This window comes from Dama dama, chromosome 18 (assembly GCF_033118175.1).
Source record: "Dama dama isolate Ldn47 chromosome 18, ASM3311817v1, whole genome shotgun sequence".
NCBI classification, from domain to species: Eukaryota; Metazoa; Chordata; class Mammalia; order Artiodactyla; family Cervidae; genus Dama; species Dama dama.
In genome coordinates, this window is record NC_083698.1 from 58,456,317 (window position 1) to 58,474,237 (window position 17,921).

Consider the following 17,921-nt stretch of genomic DNA (forward strand, 5'->3'; position numbering starts at 1 on the left):
AATGACATGGTATCGTGTATTAGAACTGATGCAAAAATATAACTGTTCTACATGAATCATCTCCTGATTTTACTCCAAACCATTTCTGGTTCTCTCATTACCAAACAAAGCACATTTCTACCTCCAGTACTAGGCTGTATACTAATTACACACCACAACAGCTTAAATTTTAAGATTTTTGCTTCCTTGTTTAAAAAAAAAAATTAGTTCAACAACTTTACTGGAGTGATAAGACAAATGAAGATCTGCTTTTTATACGGAAGCTTCTTTTCTTCTTTGGCCTATGAAATTCTGTGTATCCATACATGGTCAAATACAAAGAAGACGGCAACATGTGGAAGAAATCCAGAAAACATAACTGTAAACTAGTGCCATTCACAGGATCCAACTGTATCCTATCATCTGGTTTTGCACGTATCCTCATGGGATCCATGGAAAACAAATTAGTTCAAGTCCAGGAATTTCAAACTTTTCTTAAGAAATCTATTCCAAATGGCCACTTTCCCATGCACTTTACTTAAGCAGGTCACATCAGCATATTTTCTGGCATCACTCAGAGTTCTCAAAGATTAAACACATAATTTAATACCAAAGGAATGAATGAATCAAAGGCACTTTCAAATGAGCTTTTCTCTGAAAAAGAAAATTAAAGCCTATTATATTGTTTATGTATAATAATTAAGGGCTATTTTGGATTCCTAGATTCCAGAAACTCACACTTTTTCTAATATTTACAGTTTTTCAGTTTGAGAAAACATCAAACTTTCACTGTTCATACAGCTTCAAGTCTTCCATTTCTGAAAGACTATTAAACACACTACACTTTTCTAACTTAATGTTTGAGTCATTTTTTAAGATAAAATTTTCTAACTATATTAACATTTGAGGAGAGGGTTAAAATTTTCTGTCAAGAGCTTACCTCCACCTATACTTGCTCAGGAGATGGCATTACAGCCAAAGCTCTGCAGACTTGACTAGTAGAAACTTGAACAGCCTGCGATATTCCACTTGGCTCAAACACAAAATCTATTCTAGATTACTTAATAACTCAAAAGACAAGCATCATAATATATACTTCATTATGTTCAACAAGATACTTAAGAGAGGCAATGACCAACAGAATAGTTATGCTTAAAGACTACTTCCTTCTCACCAAGACTGAGAAAGAGCTGAGAAGAAACTTGATCCAAACACTGTAATTCTGCCTTCTACTCTCTGAACCACTATATACCTCATTCCCCTGTCTCCTTACAGTGAAATCTTAATTCCCATGTCCCTTTCATTTTCTATTAGCAAACCCCTCCCAAATCCTTTCTTTTCCTTTCCAGCTAAAATGCTTTTCCATAAATTTCATTAACTTCAACTCTGACAGGAATTTCCAGGTCATCTGATAATTATTTTATTTGCTCCTTCAACTCATGCCTCTTCTAGTATGATTCTTCCCAAGTTCTATCTTGGGGCTTCCCAGGTGGCCCAGCGGATAAAGAACCTGCCTGCAATGCAGGAGACTTTTGTGGGTTCAGTCCCTGGGTCAGGAAGATCCCCTGGAGGAAAGGCTTGGCAACCCACTCCAGTCTTCTTGCCTGGAGAATCCCATGAACAGAGGAGCCTGGTGGGCTACAGTCCACAGGGTCACAAAGAGCTGGACACGACTGAAGTGTCTGAGCAAGCACACATGCACACAAGCTCTACCTTACCATCTCTGCCACCATGCTCAGCAAAGTACTTGATCTTCACTGGAAGACAAAAACATCCCCAATTTGTTGTTGCTATATATTTTTTTAAATTTTTTAAACTGAAGTACAGTTGACTTATAATGTTTCAGGTTCATGACAAAGTATGTAAATATATAATCCTTCTTATTTACATTTTATTTACATTCAAATGGATATATACATTCTTTTTCAGTTCCTTTTCCATTATAAGTTATTACAAGGTACTGAATATAGCTCCCTATGCTATATAGTAGGTCCTTGCTGCTTATCTATTTTATATAATGTGGTACATATCTGTTAATCCCAAATTCCTAATTAATCCCTCCTCCTTTCCCCTTTGGTAACCATAAGTTTGTTTTCTATGAGTCTGTTTCTGTTTTATAACTAAAATTCATTTGTATCATGTTTTTAGATTTCACATATTGATATCATATGGTACTTGTCATTCTCCTGACTTACTTCACTTAGTGTAATATCTGCTGCTGAAAATGGCGGTTTCATTCTTTTTATGGCTGAGTAATATTCCATTACACACGTGCACGTGCGCGCGCACACACACACATCCCCCACCCCACATTTTCTTTATCCATCTGTCAGTGGACATTTAAGTTGCCTCCATGTCTTGATAATTGTACAGTGCTGCCATGAACACTGGGGTGGCATCTGTCTTTTTGAATTTGAGTTTTCTCCAGATATATGCTAAGGAATGGGACTGCTGGATGATATGGTACCTCTGTTTTTAGTTTTTTAAGGAAGCTCCATAGTGTTCTCCATAGTAGCTGAACCAATTCACATTCCCACCAACAGTGTAGGAGGGTTCTCAAGACCATCCCCAATCTTTCTGAAGCTTTTTTGAATGTTCTCTCCTGTTCAGTGGAATAGATTTCTTTTTTCCCTGAGGCTAATTTCTCAATCTGTGGTGGAGATTTGACCAATTTCCATTTCAGAGTCATCTTGACAACTACTTAGACTAGTTCCCCTATACCTTCAATCTCTCATCTCTTAGGAACTGATTCTCCATAGGATACAAACATTTTCAGGTCTTTTTAGAAATAAAAACCAAACCATTGTCTCTGTCCCCTACACTCGACCTCTAGGTATTCCCTCTCATCCCTTCCTTCAGAGCTATTCCCATCTTCACTGACTCACAAAGTCACTTCCCAACTCACTGTCACCCTGCCCTCTATTCCTATTTCACTAAAATACACCTTGCCAAAGCCACCTCTATACTACCCTAGAGCAGCATCTCTCTCACTATATCATGACTGACTGCTATATCCTTCACATGACTGTGACAATCTTGAGAACTCTGTGTCCATCACCCTTCTAGCCCCCAAACCTGGTAAAAGACAAGTATTCAAATACCTGCTCTGTGTATGACTGCTTCAAAAAAATTATCAAAACTGGACCAACATTAACAGCAGAGTTTCCTAACTGGACTCTAAAAGATGTTTCAAGGAGTCATAAGAAGTTATCTCAGGGACAGGATGCATTGCTTTCACTTCTTCTCACCTCCAAAACTTTTGTACCCATCTAATCTAAAATAGTGATTTATTAAACTTCATAAACCAAGAAAAAAGTTTTAAAGATGACCAACATAAGGCTGCCAACTAAAAATCTGGGAAAAAAAAATAAAAAGGACTTCCCTGGTGGTCCAGTGGCTAAGACTCCACACGCCTAATGCAAAAGGCCCAGGTTCAATCCCTGGCTGGGGAACTAGATCCCACATGCTCCAACTAAGACCTGGCGAAGCCAAATAAAAGTAATAAAATTTTCAAAAAAAAAAAAACTGAAAGAAAAAACAAATCTAGTACTGTCATTTCACAAAAGAAACTGAAATGGACTTAGTCTCAGAATAAAGGATGGTCTTTCCTGAGGAAGGTTGCCAACTATCTCCTTTCCCTAGGAGATAGCTGGCAAACTTTTGCTGAAATGAAATATGATATAAAAATTTTCAAATATAAGAAGATCGTAAAATTTGCTACCATGTATATAACATTGTATGTATTAATAATGTTTTTCTTGAAAACTGTTAATCTAAGCATCTATGTTTGAGATTAGAATTTGAAGTAGGACTTAAGTGTTCAAATTTTTTCTATAACTTTAATTAGTCTATTGGGAAAATATATATATGGATCAAAGTGAAAGTAGCATGGTGCCATTTCATTCAATTAGAAATATTCTGAAAGAACTCGGAAAAACAGTTCATTCTCTTACTTTCTTTCACAGAGATAGGATGAAATCAGTCCACAGCAGGCCAGAAACACAAGGAGTGGTCAGCAAAGTACAATACCCAGACTGGCAGTTGAATAGCTTGGAAACTTAGAAGAAATGCCAAATTCTTTGGGTTCTGCCTCAAATATGGGGAGGGGGACTTGACAGACTGTTTGAGCAAGGCTTCCAAATGATTGTGAAGCACAGTGTACTTTGAGAAGACTGGTATAAAGAACTACAGGACCAGAATGTCAGCTCACATTCGGAAATGCACAGCTTAGGTTTCTAAGGCCAAAGATAGGATGTTGGGAGTTAATCTCAGAAGACTTCTATTTATTACTGTAAAGTTCACTCAGATCAGAACCACTGATACACTGGAAACTCAGAATCATTTGTCTGCTCAGAGTAGATAGTTTTTCTCCTTTCTTCCAAGACTGTGAATGTGAAGGAATTTCTTCTTTAAGATACAAGCCTCTTGTAAATAAATAATGCTCGGTGAAGAGATTATGAGATTGTGGTCTTTATAGAAATTTCACTCCCTATTTGGCCACATCACAGGATGTTACTTCTCCTCTTCTTTTTGACAGTTGGAAGTGTTCCAGAAAGCCTTCAGGTCAGGGAAATTGCAGCCATTTGCTTTTTGAAACTCAGGATTGTATGTTTTTCCTGGTCTAATATGTCTGGGCTAAGATGTAATACTTCTGATCACTCTTCACTGAGAGAATTTAAGAGCTTCCAGGAGTAGATCATCTGCTAGATTATTGAGCTTGGTGAAAAACCACTCAACTGTAAAAGAAAATTACATTCTATTCTCTAACAACTGAATGACTAGGAACATGTCATGTTCTCTCCTAGATAAGTGGAGAAAAGAGTTCAGACGACCTTCATCTTGTTTCCAGTATATCAAAGGATACACTTCTCTGGGATTTTAATAAGGATCAATCTAGTTCTCAAATGTTAAAGGTCTCACTTTTGGTAAAAGGAGATTTAATAGTGGTACACAGGCCTTTGTCTTAAAAATATTACTAGAGATAGCCTTAGTCTAATTATGCCTTTGTTTTCAAAAAAGGGAGAGCTGGGAAAACATTCACAACAGAAGGTTAAGGTAACCTTTGAAGTATTACCTTAAAAGAAGGCAAAGTGAGTTTAAGATAGCATTATTCTGGAGACAGACCAATATAAATATAATTCTGACAAATTGAGAGCTTCTCCCATCTTTTAACAGATACCAGCCTAGGAGAAACTACCTGCAATAACTGAAATGTAAGGGATTGTTATCTCGATAAGAAACATCTGCAAATCTCAAGAAGGAAAAAATAGGAAGTATTAAGATGGTCAAAGCACTTCATGAAATCTGAACAATTTATGAGTATAAAAGACATGTTCAATCTTTAAGAAATCAAAGGGGAAAAAATGAAACGTCTTTATGTATACACACAGGTGCATATACATACACATACACAACAGAAATGAGTACTTATGTCCACCAAAAGATATATACAAGAACATTTATGTCAGTCAAAAACTGAAAACCCATAGGCTTATCTACAATGAAGAGGACAGGCTGTGATATAGTCATATAGTAGATTATTATAAAACAATGAAAAGAACTACAGCTAAACAACATGAATAAATACCACACACATAATCCTCAGTGAAAGAAACCAGACTTAAGAATATATCTAAATGAAGTTCAAGAACAGAGAAATTAATCTATGGAGATGTCAGAAAGGTGTTTATAAGTGGGGTGGGTGTAATATTGAGTGAGAGGAGACACAAGGAAGCCTTCCAGGTTTCTAGAAAAATACTGTATCTTAATCTGGGAAGTGGTTACTTGGATATGTGAATTAATGCTGCTGTTTAGTCACTAAGTCGTGTTCAACTTTTTGTAACTCTATGGACTGTAGCCCACCAGGCTCCGTCCACGGGATTTCCCAAGTAAGAATACTAGAGTGGGTCATCATTTCCTTCTGCAGGAATCACACCCATGTCTCCTACTTTGGCAGGCAGATTCTTTACCACTGGCCACCAGGGAAACCCAGATATATGAATACATATATAAAACTCACCAAGTTCTATGCTTAAATTTGTGCCCTTTTAGTATACAAACTACATAGCAACTTAAAAATTAAATGCAAAATAATTCTGCTTAAGACAAAAATAATTAACAAAATTTCAAAAAAGATCAAATTTAAAATTTCAAAGATTCTCAAATTTGAAATCATTCCACTTAATCTACGATAGTGTTTTATAAAATTTCAGACCAAAAAAAAAGTAGAAACAAAACTTCAAAGATCCTCAAACAAATTTTTAAAAATTGTTCAGTCAGTCAGTCAACTAATATTGGATGCTAACATTTAACAGACGCAGTGCTAGGAACTTAGCTTGTAAGGGTGAATAAAAAGGAGTCCCTACCCTTACAGAGTTTAGAGAGTAGTCAAGAAAGGCTTCATTAAGAAAGTAACTTTTAAGCAGAGAACTGATGAAAATTAGGAAAGCAAGCCATGAAGATATCTCAAGGAAAACCACTGCAAGCAGAGAAACAAAGTGGAAGGCCCCTGGAGTGGAAGAGATCAGCCTGCTCAAAGGACAGCAAAGAGGTTGGTTTGGCCAAAGCAGGATAAGTGTAAGAACTAGGTTGAGGGATGGGGGTGGGGGTGGGGAGGGGGAAGAGGGATGGGGGTAAAGCAAACTCTCCTTGTTTGAGCAAATACTTTGTTGCAAAGTATGTTAAACTAGATTTCCATGTGTTGAATTCCTTAGATTGCAAGTGTCAATACACTTCATCTGTTGAGACACTAGCAAAAATCACTGCACTGGGTGAATCGAAAGAGCTAAAAACACTGTCCACTTGCCTATTTTGTTTAAATAAAATACAATAAAACATGGTAAGGTATGAAACTTTTATGATTAATTGTATCATAATTGGTTTCCATCATCCACCAAGAAGTTTACCGCAATTTCAAATCTAGTACATAATGGTCAGTCAATACCCTCCAGAGTCCAGCTTGAAAATTCAAATATAATAAGCAATAACAAACATCATGTGTGTACCATTTAAAAGTAAAAACAACACTAGGTATTCCTCACTAGCTAGCATCAGATAGATCAGCTTAAGACTTAATTCCATTTTTTACCTTATGACCTAATTTTCCATTTTTTAAAACTAAACTCATATATTACCTAACTGTGAAGAAATAACCTCACAGATCAATTCAGTTTGTCTAAACTGCCTAACTGGAAAATCTATCTCCATACATAAGATTTTTCAAGGAAAAGGCAACATAAATGAAAGAAAAATGACAATTTTTTGGACCAAATATCATTAAAAAGTAAAGCTAATCCATGTATTAAGAAGTCGTTAATCTACTAAACTAACACTTATTAAGTTTCTACAGAGAGATAGCATAGTTTTATACAATACAGACTAAACCATAGTGCTTAGATTTGTATCCTTGTTCTGGTAGGCTAACTACACGATCCTTAGGCATATCATCATCTCTGTGCCCCAATTTCCACATCTGTAAAATAGGGATAATAACACCATTTACCTGAAAAAATTACTGCAAGAATTAAATAAACGCATCTAAAGTGTTTGGAATAGTACCTGGAAGATGTTAATGATTCATTAAGTGTTGTTTTATTATTAATGTCGACCTTGCATTATGCCACGTGCTAAAAACTACAAAAAGAGGACTCGGAAAGTTTCCTCACCAGCACTAACTGCCAAGAACACCACTGGTAGATATATGACCATTAATACTTAACAGACATTTTACACTAAATATTCCTGAACTTAGGAATATACACTGTGGGGTTTCCTTAACATTTCTATATAACTAGTTACTAATTCTGGATTTAAATACTTAAGAAAGTTTAAAGTTTATCTTCTTGATTAGGTTGAAATATCCAATATATCACAAAATAAATAAGCAATGTAGTATAGTATCAAGTTTTCAGAACACAGTTTTTTTGCAGGTAATTTGAAATCTCAAGCTCCATAAAGGGTATTTTAAAAATTCCTAAAACAGAAAACTTTAAAAAGAAGAAACAAAATATCCAGCTCCAGCATCACTGCCTCAATAAGACCAGACATGCTTCTGCTAGAACTGTTCACTCCACTCCTTTTCTGCTTATGTGCTGTGTATTACTGCATCAATCTACCAACAAATCTTTCAATCAATAGTTTAGAGCAGTGCTGCCTAACAAAAATGTAATGTGAACTACATAAGTAATTTTAAAAATTTCAGTAGCCACTTTACAAAGTAGCAACAGATGAAATTAATGAATTTTACTTAACCCAATATAACCAATTAATCATTATTACAAAATGTAATCAGTAGAAAAATTTATTAATAAAATAATGTTTTTTTTTTTAAAACAAACTAAGACTTCAAAATCTGGGGTATATTTTATACTTGCATCTCAACATAGACATCTCACATTTTAAGACCTCAACAGCAACATGTGGCTACCAGCTACTGTCCTGGACAACACATCACTAGAACTAGAGAGTCTAACACTTTGCTAGCAGCATTAGCATTGGATTTGGTTAGAAACATTGAATCTCACCTCACTTCAGACTTACTAGAACAGGAACTAAGTTTAACCAGCTCCTCAGATGATCTAAATGTACATTAAAGATTGAAAAGTACTAAATTAGACCACACATAGCTTAAAGTATTAACCAATTGTTACTGCCATTTAACTATCACGTCACTCACTAAAACAAATACTAATGGCTTTGACACAAGTCATGTTTTCTGTACCCTGTCCAACAGAATTTTCTGCAATGGTGGAGATAATCTGCACTGCTCCAAATGGCAGCTACTTGCCACATACTACTACTTGAAATGTACCCAGTGCAACTGAGAAACAGAATTTTTTGCTTCAATGACTTTTAACTTATTTAAACTTAAATAGCTACTTATGGCAAGTAGTTACCATAATGCAGCATAACTCTAAACGTTATCATTTACTGTATCACAGTATAATCTCTAGGAGGATCCTTAAGACAAATTCATAAGGTTCTAAATCAAGAAAGTCCCTCTAATTACATGCCCTTCTCAATCAATCAATTTCTCTCTTTTTCAACAACCATGTTTACTAACACTTTACACTGGCTAAGGTCAAATTTGAAATCTACCTATATATAAATATAATACAAGTCACAGAATATGTTTTGTGGGGAAGTACAGGTGGCTCAGTGATAAAGAATCCGCCTGCCAATGCAGGAGACGCAGGTTTGATCCCTAGGTCAGGAAGATCCCTTGACATAAGAAATGGCAACCAGCTCTAGTATTGCTGCCTGGGAAATCCTATGGACAGAGGAGCCTGGCGGGCTACCATCTATGGGGTCTCCAGAGCTGGACGTGACTTAAGAAACTAAAACAACAATAACACAGAGAACATATTAATAGAGACCTTTAACCACGTTCAGTCCGTAACAAACCAGATGGACTGTATAACAAAGTATCTATAAAAAATAATTTATAGAATGTGTTTTGTATCTGTTAATATTACCCCATCTTATCATCAATTAACAATACACATACCTGTACAGTCTTTTTTATTCTATGGGAAGGACCTGGATACTCTGGAGAATACAAATCTGTGAGGAATAATGAGTTGATTAATGTTGACTTTCCCAGTCCAGACTCACCTAAAAGAAACAGAGGGGGAAATCTGTTAAACTCAGTCAACTTATCAAGCTTAAATATTCAACCAGTGTTATAATCAAAATTGCTTTCATCCAATTACTTCTTGGAGGACAAGGAAGTGACATTACAAAATATGCTATATAAAGACTCCCTATTAGAATAAGTTCTTAGCCCTAATTTTCTTAGCCAGCAAGTCAGACTCGTATTTGGAAAGGATTTTTAGCTTCATAATTCTACAACCTGTGCTTTTTACAAGTAATGTAAAAAAAAAAAAGTAATGTATCTGATACAATTAAACAGTGATACATTCCTAGAGATGAAAGTCATGAAGGAAACATCCTACTTGGATTATATATTGCTACTTCAGTGCAATAAAGCATAAAAGAAGTATAAATGCTTATTACAGACAATTAATGAATGATCAAGGCAAGAAAGTACGAAAGTACAGGTAAGTACGAAAAAGTAGAAGTCTGCTGACAAAAAAAGAAGAAAAATTAATCACAATGTATGTTTAAAAAAAAAACACCAAAAAAACCCATTTCTAATTTACCCATATACCAATCAATTTAAGTATACTCTATAAACTAGATTCCAAAAAGTCATACTTTTCATACTTCTATAAACTTTTTATAAAAATGCTTCTATCTAAAGTGAGAAAGGAAGGAGGTAAGACAATTTCCACTAAGATTCACATACTACTTCTCTAACCATTCATGTCAAGTCTAACAGACCATACCAATGTACAGCTAATTTTTACTAAAACATCAACAACTTCAGACTATATGTAATACAAAGTCAAAATAAATTAAAAATCATATAATAATTATCAATTAACATGGCACCAGTTGTTAGTAGTTCAGTTAGTTTAATAGGCATCTTTATCCTGTATAACTGATATCACAAGTTTTTTATGACTACTATCAGTCTTTTCATATGGTGGGGGAAGGATTAAACTTTTCCCTCTATAATTTTCAACTGTGGCTAGCATTCACTAAGGAAAATGAAGAGTTTTCATCTGGAGGGAAACAGCTAGTTTTAAAATATGTGAATTATAAAAAGTAAGATCTTGTCAAAATATCAGAGAGGATACCAAGGAATCAGAAGTGTAACATGACTGGTGGTTCATTGTTAACTAACTCAAATTTTTATGATAGAAGACTATGAATTGTTAATTTTGTTACAGGTAGTAACATTTACAGTGATAACATAAAACAAGATTTCCACAGTATTTCTGTCATAGTCCTGAGAACAGATTTTAATTGAATGATCAGTAATTTAGCTGACATACACTGATTAGCAGTAAAGTACTAGGAGTTATGGACTAAGCTAATAATATAAAAATGAAAATGACTACTTCAACTCTCAAAGGCATTTCTAGGGTAATACACACTACTAATTACAATTTAATTTAATAAGTGTTTCAGTAGTACACATTTAGTGTGCCATGTAAAGAGTCAAGGAAGTTATTATTTGGGCTTAATGAAGAAAACATCTTCATATCATCCACTTACTTGAGAGTTCTGGGCAGTGTAAGAACAGAGCCCCAAAATCTAAAGTTTTCTCCCTTCTAAATATTAATCTATTAGTTTCAACCTTCAATAAATTTGGAGGCCATTCAAAGGTTTTACAAACTCTGTTTGTCAAAATATATGTAAATGTAACCACTGAAACGCTAAACACCTCTGCAAGTAAGTTTCATTTCCAAACTAAATTTTTTCCACACTTTTATCTCCTTTTAGTCACTTGTTTCCTATGGCAGCCCCAAACTACAATTTTATCATTTTTTTTAACCTGTGTTACATAAGAATAAAAAAATTTCTCCTATTCATATGCCAGTTAACTCTATAACAGTTAAATATTAGTTATTAAACCCTTCAAACTTATTTCAGCTCTTTCTCTTCCACTTTCCTCCTAAAAATTCAGTCCAGAAATCATTATCTGAGGCTGAGGACATCAGGTCCAGGGCAAGCTAATAGGAATCTACAATATAAAGACAGCTTTCCAAAGGAGTCTGGGAGAAGGCCTGAACTCAAAAACGATGAGGAAGGCATGAATGGCTTGCCACAGGGTGTCACAGCACTTGAGAGGGGTGAGTAGTAATACTCCACCACAGGGAGGAAGAGAAAAGCCTGGACAGAAGATTAGTTTCATACAGAAAAACTGATCAAATAAGTAAGGACAGTTAAAAAATTATGAATCACTATATTGTATACCTATAACATGTAATATTGTACAGCAACTATAATTCAATTTTTTTAAAAAGTAAATATATGCTGTGATAATGAACTGAAACTGGAAATACCAGTGTAAACTTGATGATTTTCAACAAATATAATGGATGCAGATACACTATAGATACAAAAGTATTAATGTTTTTGTGTCCATATATATGTGGGGCTTGCCAGGTGGCTCAGACAGTAAAGAATCTGACTGCAATGCAGGAGACCAAGTTCAATCCCTGGGTTGGGAAAATCCCTTGCAGAAAGGAATGGCTACCCACTCCAGTATACCTGCCTGGAGAATTCCATGAACAGAGGAGCTTGGCAGGCTACAGCCCATAAGGTTGCAAAGAGTTGGACACAAATGAGAGACTAACACTTTCACTTTCTATATATATGTATGTACACAAACATACATTTGCTATTTTCTGATTTTGATGGTATATTAATGGCTATGAAGTAGAAGATCCTTGAGGAAGAGAAATGCGCAAGTATTTAAGGGGCAATGAGGCATTGTGCATTGCAAATGTTACAGAGAGCAAATAACTGTGTACTGTACTTGTAATTTTTGTCTTTACAAATGTTACAAAATTAATTAAAACACTATCTCAGCACAAGAATCACAATAAATCAGTGTCACACACTTCCAATTATACAAAATACTTTGTACCAATGGTTCTCAATTTTTATATGAATTAACCACCTCTCTGAAAATCCAAATACACAATCTCTCCCCAGAAAATAAATGATAAAAACCTCAACTATATTTCAGGAAGCTCAGTCAGTGAACCCATTTTTTTTTTTCATATTGTTTTGTTTTTTATTTAATAATTTTTTTTCATTTATTTTTATTAGTTGGAGGCTAACTACTTCACAATATTGTTTTTGTCATATATTGACACGAATCAGCCATGGATTTACATGTATTCCCCATCCCGATCCCCCCTCCCATCTCCCTCTCCACCCGATTCCTCTGGGTCTTCCCAGTGCACCAGGCCCGAGCACTTGTCTTTTTTTTTTCCCCCCGAGCACTTGTCTTATGCATCCAGGCTGGGCTGGTGATCTGTTTCACCTTATATAATATACATGTTTCGATGCTGTTCTCTCGAAACATCCCACCCTCACCTTCTCCCACAGAGTCCAAAAGTCTGTTCTGTATGCACATCTGTCTCTTTTTCTGTTTTGCATATAGGGTTATCGGTACCATCTTTTTAAATTCCATATATATGCGTTAGTATACTGTATTGGTCTTTATCTTTCTGGCTTACTTCACTCTGTATAACGGGCTCCAGTTTCATCCATCTCATTAGAACTGATTCAAATGAATTCTTTATAATGGCTGAGTAATATTCCATGGTGTATATGTACCACAGCTTCCTTATCCATTCATCTGCTGGTGGGCATCTAGGTTGCTTCCATGTCCTGGCTATTACAAACAGTGCTGCAATGAACACTGGGGTGCACGTGTCTCTTTCAGATCTGGTTTCCTCAGTGTGTATGCCCAGGAGTGGGACTGCTGGGTCATACGGCAGTTCTAATTCCAGTTTTTTAAGAAATCTCCACACTGTTCTCCATAGCGGCTGTACTAGTTTGCATTCCCACCAACAGTGTAAGAGGGTTCCCTTTTCTCCACACCCTCTCCAGCATTTATTGCCAGTGAACCCATTTAGAGCCCCCTCATGCTCAGTTGTGTCTGACACTTTTCAACCCTATGAACTGTAGCCCACCAAGCTCCTCTGTCCATGGGATTCTCCAGGCAAGAATACTCTAGTGAGTTGCTATTTCCTCCTCCAGGGGATCTTTCTGACCCAGAAATCAAACCCATATCTCCTGTGTCTCCTGCAGTGCAGGTGGATTCTTCACTGCTGAGCCACTGGGAAAGCCCTAGTCCCCCCTTATTTTCCCCTTAAAAAGTCAGCTCCATAATATTTAGTATCTTTGTTGTTGTTGAGTTGTTAAGTAACTCTTTGCCACCCATGGTCTGCAGCATGCAAGGCATCCCTGTCCTTCACTATCTTCTGGAATTTGCTCATACGTGTGTCCACTGAGTCAATGATGCCATCCAACTGTCTCCCCTTTCTCCTTCTGCGCTTAATCTTTCCTAGCATCAGGGTCTCTTCTAGCGAGTCAGTTCTTCGCATCAGGTGGCCAAAGTATTGGAGTTTCAGCTTCAGCATCAGTTCTTCCAATGAATATTCAGGACTGATTTCCTTTAGGATAGACTAGTTGGATCTCCGGGCAGTCCAGGAGACCCTCAAGTCTTCTCCAATACCACAGTTCAAAAGCATCAATTCTTCGGCACTCAGCATTTTTTATGGTCCCACTCTCACATCCATACATGACTACTGGAAAAACCACAGTTTTGACTAGACGGACCTATGGTGGCAAAGTGTTATTTCTGCTTTTTAATACATGCTGTCTAGGTTTGTCATAGCTTTTCTTCCAAGGAGAAGTGTCTTTTAATTTCATGGCTGCAGTCACCATCTGCAGTGAATTTGGAGCTCAAGAAAATAAGTCTGCAGAAATATAGATCAATGGAACAGAATAGAAAGCCCAGAGATAAATCCACGAACCTATGGACACCTTATCTTTGACAAAGGAGGCAAGGATATACAATGGAAAAAAGACAACCTCTTTAACAAGTGGTGCTGGGAAAACTGGTCAACCACTTGTAAAAGAATGAAACTAGAACACTTTCTAACACCATACACAAAAATAAACTCAAAATGGATTAAAGATCTAAATGTAAGACCAGAAACTATAAAACTCCTAGAGGAGAACATAGGCAAAACACTCTCCGACATAAATCACAGCAAGATCCTCTATGACCCACCTCCCAGAATATTGGAAATAAAAGCAAAACTAAACAAATGGGACCTAATGAAACTTAAAAGCTTTTGCACTACAAAGGAAACTATAAGTAAGGTGAAAAGACAGCCCTCAGATTGGGAGAAAATAATAGCAAATGAAGCAACAGACAAAGGATTAATCTCAAAAATATACAAGCAACTCCTGCAGCTCAATTCCAGAAAAATAAATGACCCAATCAAAAAATGGGCCAAAGAACTAAACAGACATTTCTCCAAAGAAGACATACAGATGGCTAACAAACACATGAAAAGATGCTCAACATCACTCATTATCAGAGAAATGCAAATCAAAACCACAATGAGGTACCATTACACGCCAGTCAGGATGGCTGCTATCCAAAAGTCTACAAGCAATAAATGCTGGAGAGGGTGTGGAGAAAAGGGAACCCTCTTACACTGCTGGTGGGAATGCAAACTAGTACAGCCGCTATGGAAAATAGTGTGGAGATTTCTTTAAAAACTGGAATTAGAACTGCCATATGACCCAGCAATCCCACTTCTGGGCATACACACTGAGGAAACCAGATCTGAGACATGTGCACCCCAATGTTCATCGCAGCACTGTTTATAATAGCCAGGACATGGAAGCAACCTAGATGCCCATCAGCAGATGAATGGATAAGGAAGCTGTGGTACACATACACCATGGAATATTACTCAGCCATTAAAAAGAATTCATTTGAATCAGTCCTAATGAGATGGATGAAACTGGAGCCCCTGATACAGAGTGAAGTAAGCCAGAAAGATAAAGAACATTACAGCATACTAACACATATATATGGAATTTAGAAAGATGGTAACGACAACCCTATATGCAAAACAGAAAAAGAGACACAGAAATACAGAACAGACTTTTGAACTCTGTGGGAGAATGTGAGGGTGGGATATTTCAAAAGAACAGCATCTATACTATCTATGGTGAAACAGATCACCAGCCCAGGTGGGATGCATGAGACAAGTGCTCGGGCCTGGTGCACTGGGAAGACCCAGAGGAATCGGGTGGAGAGGGAGGTGGGAGGTGGGAGGGGGGATGGGGATGGGGAATACGTGTAAATCTATGGCTGATTCATATCAATGTTTGACAAAACCCACTGAAATGCTGTGAAGTAATTAGCCTCCAACTAATAAAATAAATAAATAAAATATCAAAAAAAAAAAAAAAAGAAAGAAAGAAAATAAGTCTGTAACTTTTTCCTTTTTTTCCCTATTTGCCGTGATGTGATAGGATCAGAGGTCATGATCTTAATTTTCTGAATGTTGAGTTTTACGCAGCTTTTTCACTCTCTTTCATCTTCATCAAGAGGCTCTTTAGCTCCTCTTCACTTTCTGCCATTAGGATGATATCATCTGCATATCTCAGGTTATTGATATTTCTCCCAGCAATTCTGATTCCAGCTTGAGCTTCATCCAGCCTGGCACGTCTTATGATGTACTTTGCAAGTAAGTCAAATGGGCAAGATGACAACATACAACCTTGACGTACTCCTTTCCCAATTTGGAACCAGTTGGTTGTTCCATGTCCGGTTCTAACTGTTGCTTCTTAACCAACATACAGGTTTCTCAGGAGGCAGGTAAGGTGGATAATAACACTTTAATGATTCGTGGTATAGTTAACTTGGACTTTTGCTCTTCTCTACTATATTCCCTTACAGTGTTTTCACCTATCTTTACATTTTGCCATTAAGCATCTGTAACAGTTAGAGCATACATGGAATGGAATATCCTCAACATACCATCAATCTTCTAAAATTCAGGAAAAAATATATTTTCCCTTAAAAAAAATATTTAGTAGCACAAGCTTTTAAGAAAATAATTTGCTAATGTTTCTAGAGCCACAAAATATTCAAACACTTTGCTGCAAAAATCCAACTTCAGGGACTATAAACAGTGATATTGCCCTCTGCTCCCAATACATATACACAAGTCCTACCTGTTTAAAGATCTCCATTGCCCTGTCATTTGTAACAAGGGTAAAAACAAATTTAAAGTCCATTAATGGAGAAATAAGCTATGAAAACTATCACATATTCAGTCACAAATTAGAATACAATGTAGTCATTAAACATCTCAGTTAAAATGTTGACCAAAATTTCCATTCTCTAAAATTTTTACTGCAGCATTATTATAAAATTAAACACACAAATCATTCAAAAGTCAAATGAGAGTCTAAAATTTGATATAGCCACAGTTGGAAATATGCAGCTGTCAAAAGTAAAACACTGAGGATAAACATAGCAAAATGTTAATGATAATTATCTCTTGCTGGTAAGTCATTTCATTTTTTTAGTATTTCTTAATTTTCACAAGTTTCAAGTATTATTATGGAAAAGTCTCCTTTTTGAGAGGTGCATCTTACTGAGGCCCTAAACAGACCCCACCATGTTTACTTCCTTCCTGTACAATAATACAATCTAATTATTTTACATATTGTTTACTTATATATCTAGCTCCATAAATAAGCATAAACTCCAGTGATCTTCTCATAGAAGAAACAACATAATTACTGTAATTTATAACTGTAATAATGTAATATAGCATTCATATAGGAAGAACTAGAATGAACTAAACCAAAGGTTGAGAAAGAGAACTAAGCAAACACATATATCTTCAGAATTCAAGTTTGTAATAAATGGTTTTAGGAAGACTAATTAACCATTTAAAAAATAAGGTAAAATAAACATCAAATTCCTGTCTCACATCTCACATCAAAAAATTCACATGGATCTAAATTGCAAAATAAAAAAAGTAAACCTTAGTCTATATACTTATATACAGTGGAATCCCTAATAAGACTGAATCAAGCAGGCAGGTATCAAAGACACAAGCCAAAAGAAAAAAAGACTACATGGACAATATAAAAATCAGGTTAATATATAACATGACACAAGAAAAATTCTGAGAAACAGAGTCAATACCCAACTACAACCACAACAATACCCTTAGAGCATCTATATAAGGAAAAAAAGGAATATAGCTTTTAAAATTAAACTAGAATATATGATTTATAAAACAAAAGATAAACATAAATAATTAAAAAGTTAACCAGCAACAACACTATATAGAATGAAAATAAGACACCAATTTTTAGGTATTAAATTGGCAAAGAAACACTATAATACCCACTGATGGCAGTATGCTATCAACACCTGGTTAGTGTGCAAAATGGTATACAATCTATCTTAGGTCAATTTGGTATTAATATTAAAACCCTTAAAACAACTCAGAAGCCTTCAAAAAAAAACA

At 35.8% G+C, this 17,921-nt stretch overlaps 1 protein-coding gene across 1 annotated transcript in view; it reads right to left on the minus strand.

Annotated features, from left to right (window-relative positions):
- Positions 1-17,921, minus strand: part of SEPTIN7 (septin 7) — a 54,788-nt gene that overhangs the window by 30,567 nt on the left and 6,300 nt on the right. The window contains exon 3 of the mRNA XM_061165379.1: positions 9,485-9,591. Within this exon, the coding sequence (XP_061021362.1) occupies positions 9,485-9,591 (107 nt within the window). The remainder of the gene's footprint in view (positions 1-9,484; positions 9,592-17,921) is intronic.